General features: G+C 39.0%; 1 protein-coding gene across 1 annotated transcript; it reads right to left on the reverse strand.

Moving 5' to 3' along the window:
- Window positions 1-3999: 3999 nt before the first annotated feature.
- Window positions 4000-9264, reverse strand: LOC149057917 (uncharacterized). Its single transcript, XM_089221419.1, has one exon. The coding sequence runs from the start codon at window positions 9262-9264 to the stop codon at window positions 4000-4002; it is 5265 nt and encodes a 1754-aa protein (XP_089077545.1).
- Window positions 9265-13874: the final 4610 nt, after the last annotated feature.

Consider the following 13874-nt stretch of genomic DNA (forward strand, 5'->3'; position numbering starts at 1 on the left):
GTATTGTAAAGACGTGTTTTAGATGTAAAATAATGTGAACTGAACGTTAACAATATAAAAAGTATGATTAGTTTAATAAAAATGACTTAAGACGATATTTAGCGGAATTATAACCATTTTTTACCAAATTTTTTTTCTATTTTTTGTATTCACCCTAATGTATTGTAATGAAGTGTTTTAGATGTAAAATTATGTGAACTTAACGTTAAAAATATAAAAAGTATGATTAGTTCAATACAAATTACTTTAGACGATATTTAGCGGATTCATCACATGATTTTCAAAATTTATTTACGACCTTTTATATTCACCCAAATGTATTGTAATGAAGTGTTTTAGATGTAAAATTATGTGAACTTAACGTTAAAAATATAAAAAGTATGATTAGTTCAATACAAATGACTTTAGACAATATTTAGCGGAATTATCACCATTTTTTCCCAAATTTTTTTTCTATTTTTTGTATTCGCCCAAATGTATTTTAAAGACGTGTTTTAGATGTAAAATAATGTGAACATAACGTTAACAATATAAAAAGTATGATTAGTTTAATAGAAATGACTTAAGACGATATTTAGAAGAATTATCACAATTTTTCACCAAATTTTTTCCCAAATTTTTTTTCTCTTTTTTGTATTCACCCAAATGTATTGTAAAGACGTGATTTAGATGTAAAATAATGTGAACTGAACGTTAACAATATAAAAAGTATGATTAGTTTAATAAAAATGACTTTAGACGATATTTAGCGGATTCATCACATGATTTTCAAAATTTATTTACGACCTTTTATATTCACCCAAATGTATTGTAAAGACGTGTTTTAGATGTAAAATAATGTGAACTTAAAAATATAAATATAAAAAGTAAGATTAGTTCAATACAAATGACTTAAGACGATATTTAAAGGAATTATCACCATTTTTTACTGAATTTTTTTTCTATTTTTTGTATTCACCCAAATGTATTGTAATGAAGTGTTTTAGATGTAAAATTATGTGAACTTAACGTTAAAAATGTAAAAAATATGATTAGTTCAGTACAAATGACTTTAGACAATATTTAGCGGAATTATCACCATTTTTTACTGAATTTTTTTTCTATTTTTTGTATTCGCCCAAATGTATTTTAAAGACGTGTTTTAGATGTAAAATAATGTGAACATAACGTTAACAATATAAAAAGTATGATTAGTTTAATAGAAATGACTTAAGACGATATTTAGAAGAATTATCACCATTTTTCACCAAATTTTTTCCCAAATTTTTTTTCTCTTTTTTTGTATTCACCCAACTGTATTGTAAAGACGTGTTTTAGATGTAAAATAATGTGAACTGAACGTTAACAATATAAAAAGTATGATTAGTTTAATAAAAATGACTTAAGACGATATTTAGCGGAATTATAACCATTTTTTACCAAATTTTTTTTCTATTTTTTGTATTCACCCAAATGTATTGTAATGAAGTGTTTTAGATGTAAAATTATGTGAACTTAACGTTAAAAATAGAAAAAGTATGATTAGTTCAATACAAATTACTTTAGACGATATTTAGCGGATTCATCACATGATTTTCAAAATTTATTTACGACCTTTTATATTCACCCAAATGTATTGTAATGAAGTGTTTTAGATGTAAAATTATGTGAACTTAAAAATATAAATATAAAAAGTAAGATTAGTTCAATACAAATGACTTAAGACGATATTTAAACGAATTATCACCATTTTTTACTGAATTTTTTTTCTATTTTTTGTATTCACCCAAATGTATTGTAATGAAGTGTTTTAGATGTAAAATTATGTGAACTTAACGTTAAAAATGTAAAAAATATGATTAGTTCAGTACAAATGACTTTAGACAATATTTAGCGGAATTATCACCATTTTTTCCCAAATTTTTTTTCTATTTTTTGTATTCGCCCAAATGTATTTTAAAGACGTGTTTTAGATGTAAAATAATGTGAACATAACGTTAACAATATAAAAAGTATGATTAGTTTAATAGAAATGACTTAAGACGATATTTAGAAGAATTATCACCATTTTTCACCAAATTTTTTCCCAAATTTTTTTTCTCTTTTTTTGTATTCACCCAACTGTATTGTAAAGACGTGTTTTAGATGTAAAATAATGTGAACTGAACGTTAACAATATAAAAAGTATGATTAGTTTAATAAAAATGACTTAAGACGATATTTAGCGGAATTATAACCATTTTTTACCAAATTTTTTTTCTATTTTTTGTATCCACCCAAATGTATTGTAATGAAGTGTTTTAGATGTAAAATTATGTGAACTTAACGTTAAAAATATAAAAAGTATGATTAGTTCTGTGCGATGCGGCTGCACATCTAGCCGGGTGACGCGTGTGCGTCTGTGTGTGTGTGCGCACTGGCGGCGGCCAAACACGACACGCGTCGGTCGTGTGAATACTTACTTCGTACCGTCGGGAACCCTGTAGGAGGGAGAGAGTGGACTGTATATTGGGTTGGTTCTAGTATTTGAGTTTAGGTATGAAGGGTGAAAGATTATGACTTACGACAACAATAATATTTATACAAATAATGGCAGAACAATTTATTTGTGACGTTCTGCAGATAATACGGCTTAACAGCTAGGGTTAGTAAAATAATAATGCGCGATCACAATACGATCGGCAGATCAATAAACTAATGTATAATTCGACAACAATTAATAATAACGTTTCGCGTGTTGCGAATGATAACAAAAAGGAACAATAACAAAAGGTGGTGTACGACCTGATAATGGACCTGATTAGAGATGAGACGGCGGGTTGATACTGCTGGCCCGGAACGGCAATCAGCTGACGGAGATTAAAAACGGACTGCGACGAAACATCGAACGTCGATTTGGGCGATTTCGACCGTTGGCCAACGACCCCGTGACTTACCGCGTGATGAACGGCGTGGTTGGCGATTTTAACAACGCGAGATCGAAAAACTGACGACGACCACGTAATGTTGCGAGCCGACGCGTATAAACGTCCGGTGTCACGGATATGGACTTAACTTGACTTCTCGTCCTGCGCAGCTAGGCGAGCTGACGAGAGACGGTAGCGATGATCTGATCGCGGGACCGTTCAAGGTACTTCGGTGGCGGCGCGGCGTAAACACGACGCACACAACGACGGATCCGACAGGATTCGATGGACGAATACGACGGACGGAAACGACAAAGCGCGCGAACACGTGGGGAACACGGCTTAATCGCACGGCGTATATATGACGCGCGGGCGACGACGACAATAAGTCGTGGTATCGGCACGGGTGACCGACAAACCCGAATCGCTGAACACAAAAACGTGCGCGACGGGTTAATGAGCAGCGAGGCTCAGGTGTATTAGACTAAAACACTGATGGCGTACGGCGGCGACAGCACATCGGTTTCGCGTTGCTCGCGACAGTAAAACATGTGGTTTTACGACTGGCCTGAAAGGCACAAAAAAATGACGACACGACTTCGCGACAATAACGAACGTATATCAACTATCAAGTGTATCGGCTGGTGCCGGTGACTGACGGCTAGACCGCGACGGTACCGTCCCCTCCCCGGGGGTACAAAGTCCGCTTGCACAGTGTCCGGCGGCGGAGCTGCAGGGTGACAACATTGCGATATGGACGTATCGCACACAATCGCGCAAAAATACAAAAAATTGATTGTGTACCCAACATTTCCTCCCCGCGTTGAAAGACCCAGGTGTCTTTCAAGAAACCATCACATGAAGATCGACGTAGCAGACCAATCAGATCGTACATAATAATAAAAAAAAAATATGAATACAAAACAAAGTACAAAGGCTTAGCACGTTAACATCTGCCCAACTAAATGATTAACATGAATAAAATAGGCCAGAGAGCTACTGAGGCGCAAAAAAATAATAATAGACATAACAACAAAAAAAAAAAAAAAAAAAAAGAAGTAAATAAATAATTTACACAATGAGGGCATAGAATATAAGGACATAAGGACGGGATTCAGGGCCCGACCGGTAGACGCACGAGTTTCACGACCGGGCGTTTGTACACGCCGTCCTGAGTACGAACCGACACCACGCGAACGACATCGTCGGCACCTGGATGGACATCTGTGACACGGCCGAGACGCCACTCGGTAGGTGGACGGGTTGGGGCTTCGACGATGACCATGTCGCCGATTGAGAGGTTTGTGGACGTCTTGAACCATTTTTGGCGGCCTTGTAGCGTGGACAGATATTCGCGTGACCACCTCCTCCAGTACGATTGATGGCACTGACGGATGAGTTGCCATCTGTTCAGCCGGTTGATCTTGACATCGGTGATGTCTGGTTCGGGCATGGCGTGAATCGGCTGTCCAATCAAAAAATGTCCTGGCGTTAATGCGGTCAAGTCATGGGGGTCGGATGAGATCGGCGTGATCGGACGCGAGTTTAAAATACCCTCAATGCGTGTGATCAATGTATAGAATTCTTCGTATGTCAACACCTGATGACCAATGACATGTTTGAGGTGGAACTTAACACTTTTGATGCCAGCCTCCCAAATTCCGCCGAAGTGTGGCGCTGCAGGCGGATTGAAATGCCACGTGCAAGCTAAATGCGACGACAGACGGTCTCGGGCCTTGTCGTCACATAACAACGTTTTTAGCTGGCGCGCGGCCCCGACGTAATTGGTGCCGCAGTCTGAGTACATGTGGGATGGAATCCCTCGCCTTGCGACAAAACGGTCTAAGGCGGCGAGGAAGGCTTCAGTACTGAGGTCCGACACGATTTCAAGGTGGACCGCCTTAACAGACATGCAAATGAATAGCGCGAGGTAGACCTTGACCGACTGCGCGTTTCGACGACGGTGTTCTTTTACGAGGAACGGTCCTCCGTAATCCGTTCCGACATGTGAAAACGGTCGATGGGGCTGGACCCGGTAGGATGGTAAGTCAGCCATCATTGGTTGAGGGCGGACAGCCTTATGGCGTGTGCACGGCACACATGAAAAAATGACACGACGAACTGCCACGCGACCCGATAAAATCCAATATTTTTGACGTAACATGGACAATATCATTTTTGAGCCACCGTGCAAAAACGACAGGTGGTAATGACGAATGATCAGGTCGGTTAAATGCGAAGATCGCGGCAACAAAATCGGATGTTTGGCGTCATGACTGACATTGGAGTAACGCAGACGGCCTCCGACTCGGATGATACCCTTTTCGTCGACGTAGGGTGCCAATTGCGCCAGGGACGGCGGTGAAATTATGGATTTGGTTTTTAACATCTTGAATAAGTCCGCAAGGTAATGTTGTTGCGTGCGTTGCACGGCGATTGATAAAGCATTTTCCCGTTCGGGAAACGTAATTGGACCGACACGAACAGGTTCCCGACGTAAACGATGACACAAATAGCGCGAAATGTAAGACAATACGCGCAGCATTTTGGCGAACGACGAAAATCGAGCAATAAATTCTAGCGATGGTGGACAAACATTGACGACCAACGTCGTGATGACATTCGGCCGGGTCTCTGGCAGCTGTTCCGGAGCGAGCGGAACAAATTTCGATTGGGGCCACTGATCTTCAGGAAGTCGTAAGAAGTCAGGACCGTTCCAGTAGATAGATGATGACAGCATTGATTTTGGCAAAAGCCCACGGGAAGCTGGATCTGCAGGATTGTCGCTCGTTGCTACGTAGTTCCAAACACAGTCCGGTAGCAGATGATGTATTTTGGCGACCCGGTTGGTTACAAAAATCTTAAAACGTTTTTGATCCGACGTCAACCATGACAAAACAACCGATGAGTCTGACCATGCTCGCAAACGGGATATCGAAATTTCACATGACAACACGGAGTGTATGTGGTTGAGCGTCTGGGCCAATAGCAGAGCCCCGCACAACTCCAGTCGGGGTATGGAAAGCTCCTCGTTGACGGTGGAACCTTTTAACGGGGCAACTTTGGTCTTACAAGTGACGAACTTAACGGCTATGTCGTCGGGCGCGTGGACAAAACGGAGATAAATGGTAGCCGCGTATCCTTTGACGGATGCATCCGCGAAGCCAATCAGCTGGATGTCCTGATAACTGGTGGCGTCGATGTGACGCGGTAGACTTAAATCGAACAGAAGAGGCAACTCCGTGCAGAACTGTTGCCACATAGTTCGCAGCTCGTCAGACATAACATCGTCCCATCCGAGTTTATTGCACCACAAGGACTGCATGAAGCACTTTGGCCACAACAACATCGGGCCCAGAGCACCGATGGGATCGAACAAACGCGCGATGATGGACAACACCTGCCGTTTCGTGGACGAGATTTGTTGTATACTGGTATGATATACGAATTGGTCTGTGTCTGTGTCCCAATGCAAGCCGAGCACCTTGACGCCGTGTTCCTCACGCGGATCGAATGACATGGACTGTACACGGTCCTCGGTGGGAACAGATTCGAGGACGGTTGCACTGTTGCTAGTCCACTTGCTGAGTGCACAAGCGCCGCTGTGCAGTAATCCGACGATGTCCCCTTTTCGACGTAACAGGAGTTCTTCTGTGTCGGCGCCAATAACGATGTCGTCGACATAAGTAGCTCGAGTGAGGACATGTTTTGCTAGCGGAAAACAATGACCGTCCTGGCTGTCGAGCTCGTGCAGACAGCGTATGGCTAGATAGGGCGCGCAATTGAGACCGTACGTGACGGTGCATAATTGAAACTCGACGAGTTCGTCGCTAGGCGAGTTACGCCAAAATATATGTTGATATGTCCGATCTTGTGGACGAATTAAAATTTGTCGATACATTTTGACGATGTCAGCGGACAAAATGTACCTGTGCATGCGGCAACGAAGTAAGATATCGCGTAAATCAACTTGTAACTTCGGTCCGGTGCACAATACATCGTTCAAGGAGCGACCGGATGACGACGCAGACGAAGCGTCGAACACGACGCGTATTTTGGACATGTCACCGTCGGCCTTGAGCACGGCGTGATGCGGGATGAAATATGTGCCAGGTGCCGGGGCTGGAACCATATGTCCTAATGCTTGATATGTGGACATGAACTTTCGATAAGCCGAGTACAAAACGGAATCCTTGGCCAACCGTTGTTCCAGATTGTAAAATCGTTTCAACGCTATGGAGCGCGAATCTCCGAGACCGTGACATAATGTATCCTGACCTGGAGTTGAGTCGGTAAATAAATGACGAAATGGTAGAGCGACACAAAATCGACCTGTCGAATCGCGAGTGGTAGTATCCTTGAAATATTCTTCACACCATTGGTCCTCCGTAGTGGGCAACGATGGTGCGGTGGGTTCTTCGACCAACCAAAACCTTTGTAATAATTCCGCAATGGACGGCGGACTGACGGTGGTGGTCAACGCGGATACAGATGACGAGTTTGGTGTAGCAAATGATCCGAAGACTATCCAACCAAGTTGAGTTTCTAATGCCGATGGTAGGCCGGGGTGATGTTCGATGCCCGCGTGTGGGCGAACAAGACTTGGTAAAATATCGGCGCCGAATAACACGTCAACGCGCGACGGAATGTCAAAATCATTGTCGGCGAGACAAAGGTGTCGGTACCTTTCGCGTACGCTCGCCGGCAACCGTGTGGATGGCATGGCAGCGGTTATCTGGGTGAGAATGACTAAGTCAACCGACGGGAATAAATCATGCTTAAAATGCGATGAAAATTGACAATTTGTGACACCTTGTACTTGAGCAACTGGACTTTGAGCAAGACCCACAATATTGGATTTAAACTGACGTTTGGGTAACCCTAGCCGAGCGAAACAGTCGGTTGTCATGGCCGAAATTTGGGAACCACTGTCGAGTAGCACTCGAACAGAATGAACTTGATCCCAAGCGTCCCTGATATGAACTATAGCCGTACCGAGTACGACTGTGGAGTTGGTGCGCGCAGCACCCGCAAACGAACTCGATTGGTCGACGGAAGGGCCTGAGCTGGCAACCGCCTTGCTACCTTGAATGGCTTTGACCGCGGCCGATGTTTGATCGTGGTTAAGATGTAGTAAGGAATTATGACGCTTGTTACTACAGATGCGGCACCCCTTTGTCGACGGACACGTGTCCAACACGTGATTCGGACTCATGCACGCGAAACATAATTTTCGCGACAAAACGAATTCTCGTCGCTTCTCAACGGTCATCTCGAGAAACCTTGGACATTGATAAATACTGTGGTCAGTTTTATTGCATGACAGGCAATTTTTCGATCTTGACTTGGTCGACGTAGACGTGGTAGCGGCAAAAACTGATTTTCTTGGTACAACCGTCTTGTGAAACGGCAGCTTAGATTTTTCATACGGTTTTACGGTACTGTCAGGTTTACTAGAATTTTTTATGTTTTCTAATACTCTGCACCGCTGTTGTACAAAATTTAGTAACTCCTCAAATGTCGGAATAATAGAACTCGACGCATTAGATTCGAATAATTGAATTGTCGTCGGATCGAGAACACGGGAACCCATATGGAACAATAAAAAACTTGAGAGGTCATTGACACCGAGCGCCTTGATTACAGCTACATTTTCTTTGAACGTATTAATAAACGATGTCAAAGCTGGTAAAGACTGATGAGCAATAGGTTTGAATGCAAATAATTTGTCTAAATGTGCCGAAGCTAACAAGCGCTTATTATCAAACCGCGCGGACAATGCTTCCCAAGCGAGTGCATAGTTATTTGCGGACAACGGTATTGATTTGACAACAGCGAGAGCGTCACCCGACATGCACGACAATAAATAATGAAATCGTTCCGCGTCGCCGATGTTCGTGTTGTCGTGTACGAGAGACACGTAGATGTCGCGAAACGATCGCCATTCCAATAAACTACCAGCGAAGGTAGGTAACTGGATTTTCGGTAACGGAACGAATTGTTGTGGCGAGGGCGCGAAGAACGACGATTTTATTCCGGAAACACTCGGGGGAGCGGCACTCGCGGCACTCGCGACAATTGTTTTGATTTCAAGACGCATGGAATCCATAAACGTAAAAACCGAGTCATCCTGTTCAAATTCGTTAAAACGGTCCAGGCTGAGTAATGCATCAATAATAACATCTTGTTGATGTTGAAATTGTTTGACAAGATTACCCAACTCATCGGCGTGAGTAATAAGTGATGGTACTTTGTCGCAATCAGCGCGTGCCTCTAACGCTGTAGCGTGCATACGTTTAATTGCTTTCAATACGACATCGCGTTTGGCGCGAGCTCGTGTCAAAGCAATTTCTGGATCCTCCTCCTTTTTTGGTGGCATGACGACAGCAATACAAAACAAATGTGTGAGCTTTTAATAGTGAATGATTGCAATGAAGTAAACACACAAAAACACTATCCGGCCCGATGGACCAAACAATGTGCGATGCGGCTGCACATCTAGCCGGGTGACGCGTGTGCGTCTGTGTGTGTGTGCGCACTGGCGGCGGCCAAACACGACACGCGTCGGTCGTGTGAATACTTACTTCGTACCGTCGGGAACCCTGTAGGAGGGAGAGAGTGGACTGTATATTGGGTTGGTTCTAGTATTTGAGTTTAGGTATGAAGGGTGAAAGATTATGACTTACGACAACAATAATATTTATACAAATAATGGCAGAACAATTTATTTGTGACGTTCTGCAGATAATACGGCTTAACAGCTAGGGTTAGTAAAATAATAATGCGCGATCACAATACGATCGGCAGATCAATAAACTAATGTATAATTCGACAACAATTAATAATAACGTTTCGCGTGTTGCGAATGATAACAAAAAGGAACAATAACAAAAGGTGGTGTACGACCTGATAATGGACCTGATTAGAGATGAGACGGCGGGTTGATACTGCTGGCCCGGAACGGCAATCAGCTGACGGAGATTAAAAACGGACTGCGACGAAACATCGAACGTCGATTTGGGCGATTTCGACCGTTGGCCAACGACCCCGTGACTTACCGCGTGATGAACGGCGTGGTTGGCGATTTTAACAACGCGAGATCGAAAAACTGACGACGACCACGTAATGTTGCGAGCCGACGCGTATAAACGTCCGGTGTCACGGATATGGACTTAACTTGACTTCTCGTCCTGCGCAGCTAGGCGAGCTGACGAGAGACGGTAGCGATGATCTGATCGCGGGACCGTACAAGGTACTTCGGTGGCGGCGCGGCGTAAACACGGCGCACACAACGACGGATCCGACAGGATTCGATGGACGAATACGACGGACGGAAACGACAAAGCGCGCGAACACGTGGGGAACACGGCTTAATCGCACGGCGTATATATGACGCGCGGGCGACGACGACAATAAGTCGTGGTATCGGCACGGGTGACCGACAAACCCGAATCGCTGAACACAAAAACGTGCGCGACGGGTTAATGAGCAGCGAGGCTCAGGTGTATTAGACTAAAACACTGATGGCGTACGGCGGCGACAGCACATCGGTTTCGCGTTGCTCGCGACAGTAAAACATGTGGTTTTACGACTGGCCTGAAAGGCACAAAAAAATGACGACACGACTTCGCGACAATAACGAACGTATATCAACTATCAAGTGTATCGGCTGGTGCCGGTGACTGACGGCTAGACCGCGACGGTACCGTCCCCTCCCCGGGGGTACAAAGTCCGCTTGCACAGTGTCCGGCGGCGGAGCTGCAGGGTGACAACATTGCGATATGGACGTATCGCACACAATCGCGCAAAAATACAAAAAATTGATTGTGTACCCAACAAGTTCAATACAAATTACTTTAGACGATATTTAGCGGATTCATCACATGATTTTCAAAATTTATTTACGACCTTTTATATTCACCCAAATGTATTGTAATGAAGTGTTTTAGATGTAAAATTATGTGAACTTAACGTTAAAAATATAAAAAGTATGATTAGTTCAATACAAATGACTTTAGACAATATTTAGCGGAATTATCACCATTTTTTCCCAAATTTTTTTTCTATTTTTTGTATTCGCCCAAATGTATTTTAAAGACGTGTTTTAGATGTAAAATAATGTGAACATAACGTTAACAATATAAAAAGTATGATTAGTTTAATAGAAATGACTTAAGACGATATTTAGAAGAATTATCACAATTTTTCACCAAATTTTTTCCCAAATTTTTTTTCTCTTTTTTGTATTCACCCAAATGTATTGTAAAGACGTGATTTAGATGTAAAATAATGTGAACTGAACGTTAACAATATAAAAAGTATGATTAGTTTAATAAAAATGACTTTAGACGATATTTAGCGGATTCATCACATGATTTTCAAAATTTATTTACGACCTTTTATATTCACCCAAATGTATTGTAAAGACGTGTTTTAGATGTAAAATAATGTGAACTTAAAAATATAAATATAAAAAGTAAGATTAGTTCAATACAAATGACTTAAGACGATATTTAAAGGAATTATCACCATTTTTTACTGAATTTTTTTTCTATTTTTTGTATTCACCCAAATGTATTGTAATGAAGTGTTTTAGATGTAAAATTATGTGAACTTAACGTTAAAAATGTAAAAAATATGATTAGTTCAGTACAAATGACTTTAGACAATATTTAGCGGAATTATCACCATTTTTTACTGAATTTTTTTTCTATTTTTTGTATTCGCCCAAATGTATTTTAAAGACGTGTTTTAGATGTAAAATAATGTGAACATAACGTTAACAATATAAAAAGTATGATTAGTTTAATAGAAATGACTTAAGACGATATTTAGAAGAATTATCACCATTTTTCACCAAATTTTTTCCTAAATTTTTTTTCTCTTTTTTTGTATTCACCCAACTGTATTGTAAAGACGTGTTTTAGATGTAAAATAATGTGAACTGAACGTTAACAATATAAAAAGTATGATTAGTTTAATAAAAATGACTTAAGACGATATTTAGCGGAATTATAACCATTTTTTACCAAATTTTTTTTCTATTTTTTGTATTCACCCAAATGTATTGTAATGAAGTGTTTTAGATTTAAAATTATGTGAACTTAACGTTAAAAATATAAAAAGTATGATTAGTTCAATACAAATTACTTTAGACGATATTTAGCGGATTCATCACATGATTTTCAAAATTTATTTACGACCTTTTATATTCACCCAAATGTATTGTAATGAAGTGTTTTAGATGTAAAATTATGTGAACTTAACGTTAAAAATATAAAAAGTATGATTAGTTCAATACAAATGACTTTAGACAATATTTAGCGGAATTATCACCATTTTTTCCCAAATTTTTTTTCTATTTTTTGTATTCGCCCAAATGTATTTTAAAGACGTGTTTTAGATGTAAAATAATGTGAACATAACGTTAACAATATAAAAAGTATGATTAGTTTAATAGAAATGACTTAAGACGATATTTAGAAGAATTATCACAATTTTTCACCAAATTTTTTCCCAAATTTTTTTTCTCTTTTTTGTATTCACCCAAATGTATTGTAAAGACGTGATTTAGATGTAAAATAATGTGAACTGAACGTTAACAATATAAAAAGTATGATTAGTTTAATAAAAATGACTTTAGACGATATTTAGCGGATTCATCACATGATTTTCAAAATTTATTTACGACCTTTTATATTCACCCAAATGTATTGTAAAGACGTGTTTTAGATGTAAAATTATGTGAACTTAACGTTAAAAATATAAAAAGTATGATTAGTTCAATACAAATGACTTTAAACGATATTTAGCTGAATTATCACCATTTTTTACCAAATTTTTTTTCTATTTTTTGTATTCACCCAAATGTATTGTAATGAAGTCTTTTAGATGTAAAATTATGTGAACTTAACGTTAAAAATATAAAAAATATGATTAGTTTAATAGAAATGACTTAAGACGATATTTAGCGGATTCATCACATAATTTTCAAAATTTATTTACGACCTTTTATATTCACCCAAATGTATTGTAATGAAGTGTTTTAGATGTAAAATTATGTGAACTTAACGTTAAAAATATAAAAAGTATGATTAGTTCAATACAAATGACTTTAGACAATATTTAGCGGAATTATCACCATTTTTTCCCAAATTTTTTTTCTATTTTTTGTATTCGCCCAAATGTATTTTAAAGACGTGTTTTAGATGTAAAATAATGTGAATATAACGTTAACAATATAAAAAGTATGATTAGTTTAATAGAAATGACTTAAGACGATATTTAGAAGAATTATCACAATTTTTCACCAAATTTTTTCCCAAATTTTTTTTCTCTTTTTTGTATTCACCCAAATGTATTGTAAAGACGTGATTTAGATGTACAATAATGTGAACTGAACGTTAACAATATAAAAAGTATGATTAGTTTAATAAAAATGACTTAAGACGATATTTAGCGGAATTATAACCATTTTTTACCAAATTTTTTTTCTATTTTTTGTATCCACCCAAATGTATTGTAATGAAGTGTTTTAGATGTAAAATTATGTGAACTTAACGTTAAAAATATAAAAAGTATGATTAGTTCAATACAAATTACTTTAGACGATATTTAGCGGATTCATCACATGATTTTCAAAATTTATTTACGACCTTTTATATTCACCCAAATGTATTGTAATGAAGTGTTTTAGATGTAAAATTATGTGAACTTAACGTTAAAAATATAAAAAGTATGATTAGTTCAATACAAATGACTTTAGACAATATTTAGCGGAATTATCACCATTTTTTCCCAAATTTTTTTTCTATTTTTTGTATTCGCCCAAATGTATTTTAAAGACGTGTTTTAGATGTAAAATAATGTGAACATAACGTTAACAATATAAAAAGTATGATTAGTTTAATAGAAATGACTTAAGACGATATTTAGAAGAATTATCACAATTTTTCACCAAATTTTTTCCCAAATTTTTTTTCTCTTTTT

Source organism: Diuraphis noxia, unplaced genomic scaffold (genome assembly GCF_037042655.1).
Source record: "Diuraphis noxia isolate RWA-SAM2 unplaced genomic scaffold, SU_Dnox_SAM2 contig0002, whole genome shotgun sequence".
Taxonomy (NCBI): domain Eukaryota; kingdom Metazoa; phylum Arthropoda; class Insecta; order Hemiptera; family Aphididae; genus Diuraphis; species Diuraphis noxia.

Bases quoted from the DNA above. Each gene is read 5' to 3' on its own strand.
- LOC149057917 (XM_089221419.1), bottom strand. From the start codon at position 9,264: ATGCCACCAAAAAAGGAGGAGGATCCAGAAATTGCTTTGACACGAGCT.